At 49.4% G+C, this 19,602-nt stretch overlaps 2 protein-coding genes across 5 annotated transcripts in view; both read left to right on the top strand.

The window, feature by feature from the left end:
* Window positions 1-4,058: 4,058 nt before the first annotated feature.
* LOC133218577 (RING finger protein 223) lies at window positions 4,059-7,392 on the top strand. Its single transcript, XM_061365147.1, has one exon. The coding sequence runs from the start codon at window positions 4,192-4,194 to the stop codon at window positions 5,032-5,034; it is 843 nt and encodes a 280-aa protein (XP_061221131.1). The 5' UTR covers window positions 4,059-4,191; the 3' UTR covers window positions 5,035-7,392.
* An 11,818-nt stretch (window positions 7,393-19,210) lies between these two features.
* The window catches only part of PAX3 (paired box 3), a 78,853-nt gene continuing 78,461 nt past the window's right edge, over window positions 19,211-19,602 (top strand). For all 4 annotated transcript variants that reach the window (XM_061365145.1, XM_061365143.1, XM_061365144.1 and 1 more), the window contains exon 1: window positions 19,211-19,568. In XM_061365145.1, coding sequence (XP_061221129.1) covers window positions 19,484-19,568 — 85 coding nt within the window. In that variant the 5' untranslated portion in view covers window positions 19,211-19,483. The remainder of the gene's footprint in view (window positions 19,569-19,602) is intronic.

Below are 19,602 nucleotides of genomic sequence, written 5' to 3'. Positions count from 1 at the left end.
ATGCAATAGCTTTTATGGTAGGTCCAAGGCAGAAAAGGTAAAAAAGCACTTAAACAATAAATTATTCAGAAATACATTATATGAAATATGCTACCATGAAGAAGATGATGTTGCAGCATCCTACAATGCAATGATAGGGCATAAAAATTATGCACAGCTTTTGTCAGCCCTCAAAAGTGAGTGGAAATGGGGTTGGAGAATAAAACTTGTGTAAATAAATTTGAGTGGAGGGATGAAAACCAGGAGAATTCTCTTTTCTAAACATTTACCAAATGAGCTCTAGGCTTAGTTACTTAGGGCACTCCAGAAGGTCATGAAACAAGTAGGCTTTTATGAAAGTAAAAGTCTCCCAATATTAAAATATTGTCAGAAAGCTTCTGATGTCAAATGAAACAGTATATTAAACCACAAGGACTTAGAGAGCTGTTTGACATCAATGGCCTTAGTGTCAGTCCTAAATAAGCTATTTAATTGTTCACATATACAGAAAACATAAGATTAAAACAGGGGGGTTAACTTTTTTACTGTGAAAGGGCTGGCATCAGATCCACTCCCATCCTATCCATCCATCAGGGAGAACTTTCTTCCTATCTGTAAATTAAAAGGAAGATGTCAAATTTCATTAAACAAACCTATTGTTCAGCAACACGGACATTCTGAAGAATTAAAACAGCTAAACACAATAATATTACTACAGGGATGTCTGCCAGCGTGTCCCTTAAGAAAAAGGAAGGATTCTTCTACAAGGTTTTGGACTTGCCTCATTGGTGAAACATTCATTCTACATTGTTACAGCTCTTCTTAGAGCAAGCCTTACACCAGCATAAAACTGGCACACTGCACTGGGAGAATCAGGACCAATATTTAAAACACTGAAAATCAATTCTTATCAGCCACAAGGATGATTATTTTAAGTGGAAAAATGTGTATTTTGTAAAGGTCGTTTGCCACTTTTGCTCAGAATTTGTAACACAGTTTCTGCTGAATAACATCCAAAATCTCTGATAGTGGTTCAGCCAAAAGTCAGCCCTCAGAATCGGCTCAGGTCTCAGCTGCATTTCAGGGTTTGGGACTTTTTTACAATAACTAATACATCTTTCCCACTGAAGAACAATTCTACAAGCTGACAATCCAAAGAACAAATACTCACTGTAATTAAAGTGACTAAAAGAGGGAACATCTCTGGATCTTCTGAAATACAGTACTCCTAAAAATCTGAGGAAGTATCTTTTCATGTGAAGAATCATGGGGTCAATCACCAAAGGACTCCAGCCAAGAAGCCACTAACTCCAGGCAAAGTGCCCTGCTGGTCCAAGCAATGGAGGACCATGTCACCATGTCACAGGGAGCAGGAGAATGTGTTGCACAAACACCCTGCCCAGTGAACTGCAAACCTCCTGAGAGCTACAGCTGAACACTGTCCTACACAGGTAGGCTGCCATCAGATACAAGAACACAGCTTATTCTTCAGGTTATCACAGCAGCCCTTTAAGCCTCGCTCTGGACTGAAATATCCCATTATACATGACACGATGCTGCATTAAGACAAAAGGGATGAAATCATTAGCGGCTTTGTTCTATAGTAAGGTAAGTGTACATAAATCACTGTCACTGTGGTCTCAGCCTCATTTTCTCTCTTTACCACACAGCCATTGGCATTTTTCCCTGCACGGCTGCAGACCTCGTGCACCCAGGCAGTGCCCTGCTTGGCTGAGTTGTCCCAGCAGAAAAACTAATAAAGCAAAGAGCATTAAGTTGGATTGTCTCCATGAATTGACTTGCTGTGTCATAATATGAGCTCCTGTGCTAGCTAAACAGTAAGGCCAGAACCTTAAGTGCCTCCAGATACACAAAGAGGTAAACAGGAGTTGCACCCTTCCATCCTAAAACCCAGCATCTCTCCAGGCGTAAGGGCCATGCAGCTTACATGTCCTATTAAACAATGTACTCTAGGGACCCCGCGATCCACAAGATAACCTTGCTTGTGCAGGATCTAGTTATACAGCATTGTGTTCACAGGGGTAATGATGACCAAAGAAGTTTCTGTGACTATAAAACAGTTTTTCTCCTTCTTAGTTTTATCAAAAAGGTAAATTTTAACCTAATGTCGCATTTAGCATGTTTACTTTTTATTATTTTTCAGTTATGCTCAACTTTGCCTTCTATATTCTGTGTAGTTTTCATGCCAGAATTACAGGAAGCTTTCCCAATGCTGACTTTCATACACTTATTAGGTGTAGTTTCAGTTGACCTCAAGGCAGATACACATCAGATAAGAAACTCAGAACACAAAAGACAGGGGCAAAGCAGTTTGAACCAGAAACGCAACTGATGTATCTGGACCTCATTAAAGCATTTGATACAGTGCGTCAGAAAATTGGACTTGAAAAATTAATTCAGATTTGCTTGGATCTAAGGACTTCCACGTGTTTTGAGAAATAATTGGAAGTTGTAGAGTTAGGAAAGTGGCAATAACATCAGTTATTGGTTATAACAAGGGCGGTGCCTGTGCTAATGTGACATATATTTTGAACAATTAATTAATTCAACAGGAAGATGATATTAACTGGGAAACAGTAGCAAGAAAAGAAAAAGGGGCAAGATGAACCAAACTACCAGAAACATACATTTTTCAAAAAGGGGTGATTTTTGGCTCCTCATGCCAAAGCAGCTGTGCACTATGGACAGTGACAGCAAGTGTCATTTTCTGTCTTCTTTTCAGAGACTGAACCTAGATTTTTAACAGACTTTAAGTCATCTCCTAGGATAAATTGCAAAAAAAAGATCTGGCTCCCTGTACAGCGAACGTTCTTACTCTTCTCTGTTTGACTTTATCCCATTATTTTGGTTTATGCTAAGCCGAAAAACTTTAAGGAAGCTCCCTTTTTGCTAGTTTTATTGTTCAGCAACTTGTGGACAATCTTCAGACCTGCCATCACAGTTCAGCAGTATGTACCTTTTCATCTTTCCAACAGGTCAGTCTTTCTAAACAGCACTTTCTCTTTGGCTTGGATCTGCAAGAATGCTCAGGGCTCAAGAACAAAGTCCTAGCAAACAGAAGAAGGATCCAATACTGAGAAGAGGGAGCCTCCCCTTGCACTTGCAGTGAAGCATACCTGATACAGCATGTCAGACAGCAGGAGGGAAGATGTCTGAGCAGAGACAGCTCAGCCCAGAGCTGATGCTCCTAAGATGCATCTTTAGCACCATGATGCAGTGTGCCTGAAGCATGGGCCTTTCCTGCCTAGAACCATTCCCACCTGCAAGTGCATTTTCAGAACTACACATAAATAATTACTTTTATGGCCTGTGTTACAGCTGAAGATAATGGATTTACTCCAGACTTCCCTAATGTGACAGAGCAGAACTGGATTTAGTGAAATCCACCTGATTGTTTAACGTATGACAGAAGCTATGAACACTTTATTGTTTGGATTGCTTTTCATCAAACTGGGCAAAAGTTCTCCATCTTGCAGTCATGTCGGTATATAAATAAAAACATCAGGGGCTACTTCTGCCTCTGGTTTCCAGAACAAAATACCTTTTATTTTCACTGTGCATAATGAAAGAAAATCACCGTGCACAGAAGGTTCTTCCCGAAAAGAAATACGTTAGCAATGCACTGAACGGATGTTAACCTGCCACAGTAACCCTTGATTAACCGCGTTCGCTGCCCAGCGCATGTTTTGTAATCCCAGCGCACAATCACACTGGGGAACTCTCATAAACTGTGCAATCAATAGAACGATGACAAAAGCGCAATTCAGGACTAAAACGCTACCCGGCATCTCCCACCTACGAGCACCGCGGTTGCACCGGCGGCGGCGCCGCTCGCCCCTCCAGCTGCCCCGGGACACGGGGGGCCGCCCCGGGAGAACGTCCCCGCACCGACGGCGGCTCCCGGAGGCGGGCGGCGCCGATCCCGCCCCCCGCCCGCGACAGCCGCCAGCAGCCGCCAGCAGCCCCCGGCAGCCGCCAGCGCGGCGGGCGGTGCAGGCAGGCGGCAGCCGGCCCTCCCTCGCTCCCTTCCCCCCGCCTCCCGCCGACCCGTGCCGCAGCCCGCGGGCGCGGCCAGGAGGCGGCGGGGCCGCCGCTACCCCCGGCTCCGCGCCCGCCTTGAGGCGCGGCGTGGCGCGGCTCCGGACTCCCCGCCTTTCCGCGGCTTTCTGTTCCCAGCTCCGGCGAGATGTTATGGCAGAGCCGGCGCACAAGGGCGGCGTAGGGCAGGGCGGGCGGCGGGAGGATGAGGCGGTGGCGGCCGCCCCCAGCTACGAGGACTACGAGTGCAAGATCTGCTACAACTACTTCGACCTGGAGCGGCGGGCGCCCAAGCTGCTCGAGTGCCTGCACACCTTCTGCCAGGAGTGCCTGAGCCAGCTGCACCTGCGGGCTGCCCAGCAGCCCTCCAGCGATGAGCCGGCGCCCGGGCCCGGCCGCCCGGCCGGCGGCTCCCTGGCCTGCCCGCTTTGCCGCCACCGCACAGCGTTGCCCGACCACCGCGTCCACGGCCTCCCCGTCAACACCAAGCTGGCCGCCGCCTGCCCGCCGCAGCTACGGGCCCGCGACCCGTTTCCCCAGGACAGCCTGCCGCCGCTGCCGCCCCGCCGCCCGCCCCGCGCCAGGGAGGCGGCGGCCGCCCTCGCCTCGCAGCCCTCCGCCGCCGCTGGCCGGGCCGGGCCGCGCTCCTCAGGCGGCGGCTACGAGAGCTGCCAGAGCTGCAAACGGGCAGCGCTGAGCGCCGGCTGCGTGTGCGTCATCGTCTCCTTCCTCTCCATGGTGGTGCTGCTTTTCACCGGCCTCATCTTCGTCAACCAGTACGGTGGCGACTCCGGGCCCGGCGCCTCGGCCTCGCCGTCGCCGGTGGGGCCCATCTGCCTGTCGGTGGCCAGCATCCTCGCCCTTTTCTCTGTCGTCGTCACATGGCTCATCTGCTGGCTCAAGTACCGGCCCGAGGCGGCGGGGGCGACCGGCGGGGCGACAGCCAACGGCACCCCGCGGGGCCGGGGGGCGATCGCCCGCAGGAGCGACACGTAGCACCGGCGGAGCGGAGCGGGGCGGGCGGCGGCGGGCGATGAGGGTCTGAGCTAGGAAAGGCGAGCAGAGCGGAGCCGGCTGTAAGGGGACCGGCGGGCCGCTGCGAGGGAGAACGCGGCCGGGCGGCCCTGTGTGGCAGCAGCGGGTGTGTCGCGGCCCTGCTCACAGGTTCCCCTTGTCTGATCGGTGTTAGCTCGGACACGGGCCAGGTCATGACTGTCCTGGGTGTAACGGACCTGCCCGGGGAGCGGCGGGGGCCAGGCATCGGGAAGGGTGACACGGTGTGTCTTGGAGCCAGGCCAGCCCCGCGGCTCTGGCACAGTCCCAGGTGGTGGGGACGGTCTGCAGGGGCGAGGGGCCGCGATGGGGGGAGGGAGGGAGGGCAGTACGCGTGTCTAGCAAAGGTGTCTCGAAGGGGCTCCCCGGGGAGCTGGGGCTCCGAGGCTGGCGGCCGCTCCCCTCGCCACCTCGGTTGGGAGCGCACCGAAGTTTGGGTGCTCCCTGGTGCAGAAGGACACGTTCGCAACTAAAAGGAAACTGGCTTACTGTTGCCCCCACCTGGAAGATAATTGGAGAGATTCGCTGTAATTAGGAGCAGAACAGGATCACGGTGTTAAATGCGTTGTGTTCTCCCTTTTATGAAGTTAACGAGTACATACAGAAGAAGCTGTAACAGAAATGTGTTATCTCGAGGAGACTGAGCCAAAGTTTTCCTACAATGTATTGAGTACGGTTTTGTTATAATTTTATTAGAAGGCCATCGGGCCCTCTGCTGGTTGCTTAAAATAAGCTTTCTTATTTAATTCTTTGAAATTCTCATTTAATGTGGGAGACTGAAACAGTACATTGCACACTTAAAACAATTTATGGAAGATGATTTAATTAATGGAGCTCTAAAATAGAGCTAAGAGACTCCTGTGGTACAGAGTAATGTTTCACTGGCCACTGATTCCAATTTTTGCACAGTGAGAGAAGCCCACATTAAAATATGGACTTTCATCATCACTGTAAAAGTGGATTGCGGTAACATAATTTGTGTGTTGAACATTTACCTTTGAGGTAGCTGTAATAAGATGGTGGTTTTCCCTCTTGGTAAGTTTCTGTTCTGTGTTACAATTTTCTGTAAAGGCCGGTAGAAAATGCTTCTGTCCTGTGAGGCTGGAACATCAGAGATGTCTTTGAAATGTAACGAGATGCTCATAATCCGAAATGGAAAAACATTGCCCTGCAGCTGGTCTTGTAGTATATTAAGGAGAGCACTCTATATAGATACTGTTCTGTGTTGCAGGATAATTCATCTGGTGCCTGAATTTTTTTAACTTAATTACTTGTTATAATCTATTCTATTGGGAATAAGATAATGCTGCTTATTCCGTGTTTCGACACAGTACTGTAATGGAATGAGGTAATTATTTTTGTGCTTAACAATTCAAGAATTTTATGAGTGATCTTTTAGTATGTGTATTTTGCAAGCTGTCTGCATGATACTCAGACACGTATCCTCTTCATAGACCTTTACTTGACCACTTCTATTTATCACGAGTACAAAGGAATTTACTATGTAGAAATGTAAAGACAGCAGGTGAAGTTGTATGATGTGTTTTATGACTGCACAAGTGGTATGTGCTGTGCATTGTCTTGGTCATCACAAATCTGTGAAAAACAACCCCCTGGCACCTGAAATCCCCCACAAGCCCAAGTGGTATTTATACAGACTCTGTTGCAATGGATGCAGTTCATGGCAACAGTGTATGATTTTTGTGTCACTTACGTCTATTTAAAATGATCCGCACCAGCCTTTTAAAGTTGTATATCGAAACGTAAAGGCCCTGAGGAGAAAAATTACTGGGTTCAGCTGTAGCTCTGACTGTGTTTCATGTATTTAGACCAGTGTTTTCCAACTTAAGAGTTGCTTGTTAGCCGTGTAAAAGGTGTATGCCTCCTAAAACCAGGCCTGACCATTAGCCCCTGTTGACTTCAGCAGTAGTTGTGGATGTTCTGCACCAAAGAAAATCACGAGACTTTTGTTTAAGCATCTAAATGAGAATTTAGATGGTTGACTTCAGGTACAAACCTTTGAAAATTTTGGCCTTAACCTCTCTGTTCTTCAGTTACTGCATCTGTAAAGTTTGATAATAGTGTTGACCTACCTCACAGGCAAGATGTGAGGCTTTATTTATTCAAGTTTTTAAGCAATTGGAGATCCTTGAAGAGGAGGTGCTATAGAAGTGAAGTATTATTATAAATGATGCTGTAGTAAGAATAAATATGTGTAAATTAATGGACATAAACAGCAGCAATGTTTTCTGAGAAAAATAAATCTATAGAATATGTACATGTGTACATCGTATACACCAATATATGAATTACCTGTTTGTGCTTCTACTGCAAACACACCATGCATATCCTCATTACTGTTCCATCAGGTGAGCGCCAGTACCTTGCGGTTCAGATGAGCCAGGCCAGCAGTCACTGCTGTGACTCCATCTCACGTAGGCATGCTGAAACCAGCTCTGAGGGCCTGTAAAGCTCAGCTGGAGCTTGCTGCATAGTAGTTCTGCATTGCTTTATTCCTGTGGGCTTTCTGGCTGCACTGAGAGAGTGGCTATTGCAGGTTTGCTGCCCGCACCAACATGGGTATGTTTACAGGAGCTGCAGTTGCAATTAGGTAGCTATGCCCTGAAATACTGATTGCAGTAAGAAATGTATTTTCCAAATATTTTTTTTCTTTCCCCAACATAGTTTTATTCTTGCCTTTTTTTCTATAAACAGTATTTGCCATTTTGACTAAACCAATGGTTTCAACTGGGATCCATGGACTACTAAAGGATCTGCAAAAGGTAAGTAGGAAAAGCAAATCGATCATCAGAAGCTTCAATTTGTTACATGAGGGTCAACTTTAAAATGTTTAGAGGTTGGCACATCACAAAAAGTTGAAGATAACAGGCCTAAACAGGATTTTCAGGCTTACTCACAACTGAATGCTCATATTACATATCAGGTTCCTAGCCATATATTTTCAAATATTTCAGAGCCAAATTAAAATGGACAGTCTGATCATATGCCAAACCCTTCTCTGCTTATGCAAATTTTGGGAAACTTCACTGGTTTCAGGAGCATTAGTCTGGATCCATATCACAGTACCAGTCAGAAAAAAAGTCATGCGTTGTATCCATCTCTGGCTACTGTAGAATCCCAGTATTACATTTGTATTTTGGGTTCCTTGGAGTGTACAGATTGCTTGTCCAAAGCCAAACTTTGCTCGAGTTTCAGTAAAAAAAATACAAAAAAGAGAAAATCTGTGTGACTGGTGGTGTTTTATTACTGTAGCTATTTCAGTCAGAACACTTGTGTTTTCTAATTGCTTAAAAAAGCAGAGATAGGCAGCTGGAGGGGTACGCCTCAGTTACACTATCCACACATCTTGCAGAAGAAAACAGTGCTTTGGGGCACTCTGTGGGAAAGCGGAGAAGGCAGGGTATGCCACTACACCGTGGGGAAAAGCATGGGAAATACAAGCTGGTGGCTTTTTTTTCCTTGTTTTGTCTTATTTGGGGTTTCTTTGTTTTGGTTTGGTTTTTTGCTGTACAACATTTCTCTGTGTTACACAGTCTGGGGCACAAGCAGCTACAGCCAAGAAATGGAAGCACCAGGAAAGTAAATGAAGGCCTGACTGTGATTTTTGTGCCTTCTGTGAGATCACAGGCTACGTGAAGTCTGAAAGATCTGTAGTTTCCTGTTGTACCAAAAGATCTTAATTGTTATTATTATTTTTTTTCTGTGGGAGTAATCCCCTATTGCTCTGCCTCAGCGGAGCACACCGGGCTCCAAACTGGAAGATTAGATTGACTGTCAAGTTCATGGTTTGGGCTTGTCTGCCCCACATCCATGCTATTGCTCCAAGAGGGAGGAAAAAGCAGACAGGAGGGCACAACCCAGTTTGTCAACAGAGCCTGGGTGGTAGGCACATGCCTTACTCTTGTTTTTCCATCTTGTCTGGGAGAGTGGCCACCATCTCTGCTTGAGAGAGGTTCTCACTGCAGCTAACTGCTTAGTTAGCTGATAGATCTCAGTATATGCTACTGTTGGGGAACTGCTGCCATTTATAATGTATGGGAATGTGTTGGGACAATCACTGCCACATCACAACTTCACTTTCATGTTGCCCTTCTTGTGCTCAAGAACTCAATTTCTTAAAGCACCATTATGTTTTTAACATGTCATGTACCTTCAGTGCCACACTGCACAAGTTCTCATTTCTATACTCTCCTTTGAAAGTGTCTCTGGTAAATGCTGCAGCTGCAGGGAAGAAATGAGATTAATTTCTGCATCACTAGCCCACAAGTGTTAAATAATCGTACAGTCTTCATTTGCTTAATGGCAGGTTATTAGTGGTTTTGGAAGGTTTGGTAGAAAACATTTGAGTATTCCATAAATGCATGGGAAGAATATAAACCCCAGTTACTAGTTTTGGTTGGTTCAAAGGCCTGCATACAGAGGTACTTTTGTATTCTTTCACCATGCGAAATGTGACATAGAAGTTACTCCCATATTTTCAATCATTAGAAACGTACCACAAAGCTGAATGATAAAAAAAATAGCCAACAGCAGTGGGTACTGAGTCATGCATCCCTGCAAGTTAGAGCCATGGCCTGAATTTCCTAGAGTGGCCAGTAGTTTGCATCTAATTCATTTTTGTCTGGGTTGAGACAGCATTTTGGAAGCACAGTTTTAAAATCAGGCTCAATAGTAATATGGCTGGCAGAGAACCCCAGAAGACCATCTTACTCTCAAAAGTGAGGTTCTGTCTGCATTTATGCTTCAAAGAACAAAAAAGAGTAAGCCTCCATTATTTTTTCCTTGCACTGTAAAAATACATTATTAAAATACGGTGGATCACGGCTGCATATGGCAATACTGTTGCTTCTTACCTTAATGCTCTTCTTTTGTAGCTCAGATTAGTGTTCACAGGGAGTCAGGTCTGCTTGGGGGTAGCATCCCAAAGTAGCTAATTGTGTGTAACACTTCGTATATGCGGCCTTTTGCAAATGATGATGGAAGAGGCAGCTGCCTGTGTGCAGACAGATACTACAGACTGAATAATATGGGTGTAGTTACGTGGTTAATGTGGATTTTCAGTTGTAATCTTACTTCAGTGAGTGATTTCACTGGAGTGAACTGTTCCAACTGGCCAAGACTGCTGGTTGTGCAAACAGGCAAAACCCTGGTGAATGGGAATTTGAGAGGTGTGTGAACTACAAGTTCCTCTGTGTGCTATTGTATATTAACACCTAGTGCCAAAAGCCTTTACTTAGGGGAGTAGTCTATGTGAATTGCGAGGGAAGGTGCTGTTGCAGCTCTCTTGCTCACATCCATGACTGGCACAGTCCAGTCTCTTTCCCATATCCCTGTGTTCTGTGTGTCAGTGAAAATTGAACAACTGCTGAAGAAGCCAATATTTAAATATGAATGTGAACGTCATTCAGAGGAATGGTTATTAATCATCTCTGACCTGCAGGCTTAAGCATAAACAGTGCTTTTGATATTAATAGGTTGTGGATATGTTTATGGACATGATACTGAGTGTCTAATATTCACTGGAAATAGAAGTGTAGGAGAATGGTTTGTGTAACTCTGTTAGCGCTCTTTGTGTGCACTTAAATCCTCCTGAGCTTAGTGGTCCTTTTCCCTGTGTTACAGACGTTTGGTAGTGTCCCTGGCTGCTCTACTAGTCTAGAGAATATATCACACCTCACTGGAAGTTAGTTAATTTTCTTAGCATATTATATTGCCAAAGAAAACGTTACTCTTTGTATTAAGCTCTGCTCATTTAAACCACATCAGAGGTGGCTCCCTGTCAGTTGTCAGTTTGTGCAAGACCTTCACAGAAACATCACAAGTGTTCCCTTCATGTTACAGATGGTTCTAGGAAGCGATGGATCTTTCATGGCTATGATTTCTAATGTTTCTGAAGGATATTTAAATTTGGTGTCTCACTTTTATAAAAGCTAGAAGACCCTGCAACTTATTTTATACAGTATTTTATCTGGGAGCATGCAGAAATTGAGATCTTTGGAAGAAATGTGACAACTGCATTAGCAAAATACAGTTTCTGCCATGGGGGATACGTAGATTCATACTAGACATATTCAACTACGTTGATCAATTTAGCATAAAATACTTCTGCTTGTGATACAGCAAAGGAGCAGTGCTGGCCCTCCATTTAGCGTGTATCTCTGCTTACTGAAACCAGCCAGGTCTGAAGCTGGCCTCATAGCTCTAGCTCTGAGCTGCTCTCAGGCTTACTTTTCACATGCCGTGCAGATTGTGAGATTTTGAATCAAGGTGATCGTATTCCCTTACAAATAGCTTCAGCTGAGAAATATCTCAGTTAGTTTAAGGAGATTTTCATGGTAAACAAATACAGCGAGGTTGATTTGTCTCACTGAAACATGAAATTTGTGAGGAATAGCTGGAATAATAATAGTAATAATTACTAATATTATCATTATCATCATCCCCCAAACCTCCTTATTTTCCAGGGAATCTAAATCTTAGACTGCATCTCATTACAGGTCCAGCTGTAAGCAATGTTTCCCCATCCTACCCCTTTGTTTAACCATTGAGCAAAATCTAACAAATCCATTTTGGCTATTATATTGTAACAAATAACAATAACAGCATTTGGGGTTTGGAGGGTTTTTTCACTGGCTTAAATACGAGAAATATGCTTGAGATATAAATCGAAAGTTGCTGTACTTTAAAATGGGAAGAATGAAGCTTTTTGTGACTTAGAAAACGTGGTGGTGAGCCACAATGCCAGCTTGATTTCCACGTTGTTAAATAAGGGCTTGTTAGTCGGATGAGTAATATTGGGGGACATAAAAATATTCTTCTGTGGGGGAAAAAAAACCCAAACTATTGAAAATTTTCAAGTAAATGAAACCTTAAAAATACAATAGAAACCACATTTTCTTCTAGTCGGTTAGCAAATGATTCTCTCTGAGAATAAGTATAGATCTCCTGGTATTTCTGAAGTATCAAAACCGCATGGAAAATAGGTGAGATTATAGTTGTTCTGGAAGATACTTCTGCTTTCCTTTTGAAAGACAGGGAAAAGCCTCTCTTTGGTGGCATCACTCAAAGCACTGTTCCAGATATTAGCTGGGCCATGCTGCCCCCCAAACCCCCACCCTAATTTCTTTGCGGGCGGTTGTTTCACCTTTTGCCCGAGGCAGACCCACCAGTCGGGCCTCAGCTCCTGCCCCCAGAGCAGCTCTGCTGCCGGCGCCGGGACCTAGGTGCCCGCCGGGGGGACCGGGCTCTGTCGAGACCTGCTGGCTGCTCCTTCCGGAGCCGCCGTGAGGCTCGCCCCTAAGGGACGCCATAGCCTGGGGTGAAAGTGCCCCAGCCCCCAAATCCTGCGCTGTTTGTTCCGTTATGTTGCAGATAGACGCCTGGCAGGGACATAGCCAAGCTCGACGGGCAGCGGGTGCGTTCATCTGAGCACGGGAGGGGTGGCGGAGCGGAGCAGCGGCACCAGCCGCCCCCTGGCCCCGTCAGTGCCTGCTGCGGGGAACCGGGGACGCTCCCCGCTGTCCCCCGCCCTGAGGAGGGCGATGCCGGGAGAACTCCAGCCAGGACAAGGGCATCGCTGCGGCCGCAGCCGCCGCCGGGAGCGGCCTCGCAGGGCAGCCACGGAGCGAGGGGCCGGCTCTCCTTGGCCTGCGTCCACCTTTTCTTCCCTTTCTTCCCCTTTTATTTCTTTCTCTTTCTTGCTGTTTTTCCTTCCTTCCTTCTTGCTCGCCCTTTCTTTCTTTCTTTCTTTCTTTCTTTCTTTCTTTCTTTCTTTCTTTCTTTCTTTCTTTCTTTCTTTCTTTCTTTCTTTCTTTCTTTCTTTCTTTCTTTCTTTCTTTCTTTCTTTTCTTTCTTTTCTTTCTTTTCTTTCTTTTCTTTCTTTTCTTTCTTTTCTCTCTTTTCTCTCTTTTCTTTCTTTCTTTTTCTCTCTTTCTCTCTTTCTCTCTTTCTCTCTTTCTCTCTTTCTTTCTCTTTCTTTCTTTCTTTCTTTCTCTCTTTTTCTTTCTTTTCTCTCTTTCTTTCTTTCTTTCTTTCTTTCTTTTTCTTTCTTTCTTTCTCTCTCTCTTTCTTTCTTTCTTTCTTTCTTTCTTTCTTTCTTTCTTTCTTTCTTTCTTTCTTTCTTTCTTTCTTTCTTTCTTTCTTTCTTTCTTTCTTTCTTTCTTTCTTTCTTTCTTTCTTTCTTTCTTTCTTTCTTTCTTTCTTTCTTTCTTTCTTTCTTTCTCTTTCTTTCTTTCTTTCTTTTTCTTTCTCTCTTTCTTTCTCTCTCTTTTTCTTTCTCTCTCTCTTTTTCTTTCTCTCTCTCTTTTTCTTTCTCTCTCTCCTTTCATTTCTCTTCCCCTCTATTTCCGTTTCTCTTTTCCCAGATTTTAATCCAGTTCATCCTTAAAAAGAGAAAAGAAAATAACAAGCGGTGAAATCATGTAGCTGCGGGAGAAATGCCGGTTAATAAATGTCTGTGATAGTAGGGCTGCTTTCCCCTTAATATGGTTAATTCCTGGCTCCATCATGTTGGACAGCAGGGCAGGGAGGGAGGGATGTCCGGGGTGGAGATCTAGGTGCTTGCCGGTGCACAATACATGCTGGTAGAGCCGGAGTGGGCCACGCGTGTTCGTCCCCGCTGTGAAAACTCGTTCCGAAGGCAAATGCATTATCCTCAGCCTTGGGTTCGTGAAGCCTTCACGGTCTCTTCACTTCAGCAAAACTTCAGGTGGAAGTCTATTGTGATACTGCTGGAATTAATCGCTACTGGTGTTTTTACAAGTAGTTAACGAGGATTAGACGCTTCGCTCCGAAATGGGGCTGTTAACTCGGGGGGGGGGGGGGGGGAAGTGGGGGGGGGGGGTAAGGGAACGCGAATTTCCCCTCCGGTAGGTGCGACTCGCAGGTGGGAGCGGTGGGGGTGGGGCAAGGTGGGTCTCCCCTCCCCAAGGGGGATCCGAAATCCGGTTGTGATCCTTAAAATCCCAAATCCGTGCGTAACGCATGCCTTCCCCCCCGTCCTTCCGCAGGGGAGGCCCGGCCCGCTCCAGCAGTCCCCGCTCCGCCGAGCCGAAGCGCACACGCCGCTGCTTACTCTTGCTCCCCAGCCCCGGGACCCCACATGCATCTCTGCCCTCGTCCCAGCAGGCATGTGGTAGTGTGGAGTGGCAGCTGTAGTATCGCTTACTGGAGGGTCTGGTAGTAATCAGAAAGGTGAGGGCTTACTGAAATACATGTTGTATTCATTGCCACTTTACAGGAAAGGAGAGGGAGGCCGGTGCCGCAAAGGGAGCCGTTGTTAGGGTTGTTTCGCCTAGTCCCACGGCCAGCCCTGCCGGCCTACCGGGAGCTGCGTTTCGGCACTTCCCGGGGGCCAGCTCCCAGAACGGGGCACGGCCGGTCCCCTAGGCCACACCCGTCTGGCGGCGGGCAGTGGAGGCTCTCACTGGGATGTTCGCTCCCTTCGGGTCCCCGATGGCGAAAGCCACCTCGGATCTACCCCGCATGGAAGCGCTTTGCCTTCACCCGCCAGATTTCCCTTCCTTCCGTGGTCCTGGCAGGAGTGATCTCGCTGACATACACTCGGAAGATAGTGACTCCCCTCAACAACCCAGGGCAGCGGGGCTCCGAAGTGGTGCCGGAGCTCACCTCGGGGGGTTCGGGGGCTATGGGGTGTCCTGTCCCTCGTCCCTGTCCTCGCACACAGCTACCCTCGTGCCGAGCCGCCTCTTCTCGGGCTGACCAACGCTCTGTGGCTGTAAATTAATGAAAACGTAAAAACTCTAGGGGAAAAAAAATGGGGAAAAAAAATTAAGAAGGTGCCGAGACGTGCGAATGGGGCATAAAAGCGATGGAAAACGGTTCAAAGCTTTCGGTGATGACTTTTCAACCTTTATTTATGTGCCTATTAATGCAATATCCATCATGGAGATACGCATCTTCATCCTTTCAACTGATATGCTGGGAATCAATTGGATATGCAGATTACATTTCATAAGTTTCCAAATGTTAATCTCCCCGGCTCTTTGCTGGTAATTTCTTTTTTTCGCCCAAAAGTATTATGTTTCTGCCCCACTCCGCCTCCCCCCCAAAATGCCTTAAAACAATTAATCTTAAGGCTACTTATTTGCTAAGGCTCGGGCCCAAGAGCCGGACGGAGGGCAACGCTTCTGCCCGCTCCGTCGCCAACCGGGGGCCTTCCCCGGTCACCGGACCCCAGGCTCCGCCGGAGCGGAGGGGTCGCGGCAACGGCGGGGTTCATTCACACCAAACCCCAGGCTCGACAGGTAACGAATGTCCTTGGACACTCCTGGGAGCAGGAACGGGATGTGGGGAATTCAACTACACGGCCTGAAGAAGCTTTCCTTGCTAAGGCTTTATGTGAGGAGCTTATCTCTAACGAGGAAACTGGGCTGTACAGGGCTGGCTGTCCCAGTAACCGGCCGCTTCCCTAAGTGCCGCCGCCCGCGAAACGCCGCGGGGTGCTATCATCCACGGCCTCCCCGTCCGGCTCTATCCCCTCTCTCCCCCTCATCACGCCTCCTGCTTAAAGCAGGGGGTTTATTAACCATTCGTATTACTCTAACCCCCAGACTGAAACAGTATTGAAGTTTTTGTGGTATTCTACAACTCGCCGTCGGTCTCGGTCAGCTCTCATCCAAACAACTCGACACCGGTTTGATTTAATTCTTCTCCGGTCCGTGGCAGCGGTCCCGTCCCCCCACAGTCTCGCTTGCTGCAGAGAGGACGCGGGTGGACGCGGTCGGATGGGTGAGTGGCTGCAGGAGCCCTACGCCTGACCCGCCGGGAGGTTGTGCTCCACCGGGCACCGCACGCTGCCTCCGGCACCAACTTGGGGCTTGGAACCCTCAAAAGCTCTAGAGGAGCGGGAGGAGGAGGAGGGAAACTTGTAGAAGGAGAAGTACAGCAGGCACTGAATGAAACCGAACCGGCCCGAGCGGCCCGCGTCCAGAGCTCCCGAATCCAGGGATTGCTTGGGAGGTGTTCATGGCAAGGACAGAGTGGAGCAGGAACCAGAGTGACCATACACACTGATTATGCCAGTCTCTTCTCTTCTTCTCCTCTTTTCCCTTTATTCTCTCTTTCTCTCCTCTATTACACGTTTCTGTTTAGGAAGCTGAACTCTCCCCTTCACCTCCCCTAGAAGCTGTTAGGCAGAGAATTGCTTTGGAAAACCTTATGAGAAATTAATGTATGATGTATGGGCACAAACCAGGAAACACTATAATTGATTTGTTTCTAACAGAGGGGAAAACAGTAGTGTTTATCGTTCCGAAATGATTGCTTGTGTTCTTAATAGCTCTAATTTTCACTGTCCATTTGATGTGCTGCAGGTTTAATATGGAGCATTTACTAATCCAATTAAAAGTGCACCTGGCCTGGAAGAGCTGTATAATTAGCAGAAGCACTTTTAGCTATTTCCACTGGAAAACCGTGAAATCATCTCTGCTGGCCTAGAGGACTGTAATATGGGGGTGGGGGCGAGGAGGGGAGGGAGGAGCAGGGCCAGGCATTCCTGCCTCATCTTTTCCCCTTGCTTGTTCGCCAGTCCCCGTGCGGGAGGATGCGGGAGGCTCACCCCGGCGCACTCGGTGCCCGGTAGCGCAGGACAGCGAGGGCGAGACTAGGTGGGTTTCTCACCGCTTCCCCCTCCTGTCCGGGCGAACCCGGCCGGGAAGCCTGTCCCAGGGGAGTGGGACTCGGCCTTTGAGGTTCGGGGAAAGCTCTGGGCCTGTGGGTCGCCCGCTAGCCGCACGGGGCCGGGAGCGGAGTGGAGAACCGGGAGGAACTGGGGGGGCCGCCCAGCCCCGCTGCGACCGGTAGCGCCGACGGATCCGCCGCGTACAGCGTGGGACCGGACTTGCCAGGGCTGGCGTCCGCGGGCCCACGCGGATGCACGCCACGTACACGGATGCGTGTCATTTGGGGACCGAGGGGAGGCGTGTTTAAGAGTAACTCACGGTAACTGCCGAACCCGTCTCCCACGCCGGAGTAAGCGGCTCCGCTCCTCCTCCTGCGCTGGCGAGGGGTCTGGATGGGCTCCATCCAGGGCGTCCATCCTCTCCGGGTGGACGTGGGTTACGAACCCAGCATCGAGGTGGCGGCCACCAACTCCTGACGTGGGCTGGGACCTCTTCGGCTCCCAAGCTCGGGGCCGCGGCGGTACCAGTGGGGCGAGGGGTCACGGAGGGGCTGGTTGCACCATGTGCGCTCCCATGAGCCGCTGCCTGAGGGCGAATTAAATCCTAGATAGTTTCGTCCTGATTTCCTTTTTAATAACACTTCTATCGTTTTTCTTCCTCGAGTAAAACACGCGTGGCAAGTAGCGCAGCACCGCGGAACGTTTCCCGAGCCGGAGGCCGCTCTCCGCGGCTCGGCTCCGGTCGCGATTTCATGGAGCTGGGTTTCCTCAAGGCTCGGCCGCGGTTTTCTCAAAGCTTCGGTCATCGGGATGCTTTGTAAAACACAAAGGCTGTGTAAAACATACGCTGAACCTTTACTGTGAACTTCCACTGCCAACCTGTTCGTGGGGTGTGCGGAAAGCTTCCCGGGGCAGAGCCGGCGGCCCCGCGCGCTCAGGATTTGGGGTTTGCTTTTGTGCATTTAAAACGTAATGGAAACCGCACGGTCTGGTGGCCGGGGCGTGCGGGCTGGGGCTGGCGGACCAGGGGCCGAGCTCCCCGGGCGTGCTGCGGAGGGACAGGCATTCCGGCTCCACCGCCGCCAGTACTCCGGTGCGGAGCCCGCAGCCAACGCCGCCGTTCCCGGGCCCCGGTGCCTGAGCTGAGCCTCTGCCTTGCCTTCGGCGGGCGGATTCTCTCCTTATTCTAGCTCCGGATTTCTGCCTAAATAATACGAGCTCCGGCCCTTCCAGGGGCCGATAGCAGCTCCGAAACGATCGCCTGGCCAGTAAAGGGGCAGCGTACTGGGAGCATAGAAAACATTGTTTCCCTCATTTCAAAGGGGGAAACCTGAACGATTCTCATCCTTTTGATTGATTAAGGTCTTGAATAACTTGAAGCTCGGGAGTGACAGTTAGTGAATAGACTATTGCAAATAAAGAGCACTGTGGAAAGCTGGGCTGGCACTTCAGAGTGTAAAGGAGGCGAGTTTGCTGGCACTTACCAAGTTATAAATAAAAGGCCATGCACAATAGTACCTTCTCTAAGGACAGACAGTCTTTACAACACTCCTGGCGTCATATCCTGCTGTGGTCACTTCAGCTCCGAGGCAGACTTTACCTCTTTTATTTTTCCAGCAGTTTAGTTTGAATACTACAATAAATTCCTGGGAACAAACGCTTGTTAGTGAGACTTCACCACGCACCGCCTCGCACCCATGCACACACGCATATGCACACTCACGCACACGCGTGTAACGCAGGACACGTCTGGTCTCATCGATTTTTAAAAGCAGAAATCCCCACGGACATCCCACTGGCAACTCTTGCTTTCGAAAGCGTTACACCGTTTGGTCCAAAGATGTTTCTTATGGACGGAGAGAAATCTCGGTGTAAAGAGAGAAGTAAATAGAAGGAAGTGTTTCTTTTCTCTAAAAAAAAAAAAAAAGAAAGAAAGAAAGAAAAAGACTCAGGGAGGTTGTTCCTCGCTGCCTCCACCGCTAGTGCCCGGCGAGCGGAGCCAGGACACGGAGCACTTGGCGGACAGCGAGGCAGGGGCTGCCCCTTAGTGCCTGGCATTCCGTCTGGGGCGGGAGGCGGCCCGGCGGAGCCCCGCAGTGATACGGGGTCCTCACGAATGCGAGGGCCGGGCAGCCTCCGACTGGTGCTCCCCTCCCCGGGGCCGGGGTTGCCGTCGGGGCTCCGAGCAGTTCCCCGCCGCCGGGCGTTCTCTGCCCGTGGCGAGAGGGCTCGTCCCATACGGACAGCGCGGGGCCGGGCCGGGCCGGTCACGCTGCCGTCGCGGCGGCCGGGGCGATGCGGGAGAGCCGCCCCACTCACCCAATCAGCGGGAGCGGCGCGGCCGGGCCGGGCAGCGGCGGCCAATCGCGGCGGCGCCGCCGCGGAGCCGCGCCGGGGACGGAGCCGATAAATGCTCCCGGCCCCGCGGCTGCTGCTCCCCGCTGCACCGGGGACAGGGACAGCGCCGCCGCCGCCCCCCCCGAACTCCCCTGCCCGAACTCCCTTCCCCGAGCCCAGCCTCGCGCCCGGCGGGGCTCCGGCTCCGGCCCTCCCGGTGCGGGGCAGCGAGGGTCACTGACAAAGGGGCAGCGGCGGAGCTGCCTCCTCCCCGCCCCCCGGCGGCATCCCCCACCCCCTCCGGGACCGCTCCTGATTCGGTGGGACCCGCTGACAGCGCGGGTCTCTCCTAGATCAGCCCTCACCTGGATATAATCCTGTCGGGCCGCCGCGATGACAACTCTGGCTGGAGCTGTCCCCAGGATGATGAGACCCGGGGCCGGGCAGAACTATCCCCGCAGCGGGTTCCCGCTGGAAGGTAAGGCCGCGCCCGCGCTGCTGCCACTCAGGAA

This window comes from Neopsephotus bourkii, unplaced genomic scaffold (genome assembly GCF_033783945.1).
Source record: "Neopsephotus bourkii isolate Nb327-2 ecotype Australia unplaced genomic scaffold, CSIRO-AGI_Nbou_v1 NB_1279, whole genome shotgun sequence".
NCBI lineage: Eukaryota > Metazoa > Chordata > Aves > Psittaciformes > Psittacidae > Neopsephotus > Neopsephotus bourkii.
Note: the sequence above shows the minus strand (reverse complement) of the source record. Positions and strands in the feature narration are given on the sequence as shown.

Excerpts from the sequence above, each read along its gene's own strand:
- LOC133218577 (XM_061365147.1), top strand. The coding sequence starts at position 4,192 with ATGGCAGAGCCGGCGCACAAGGGCGGCGTAGGGCAGGGCGGGCGGCGG.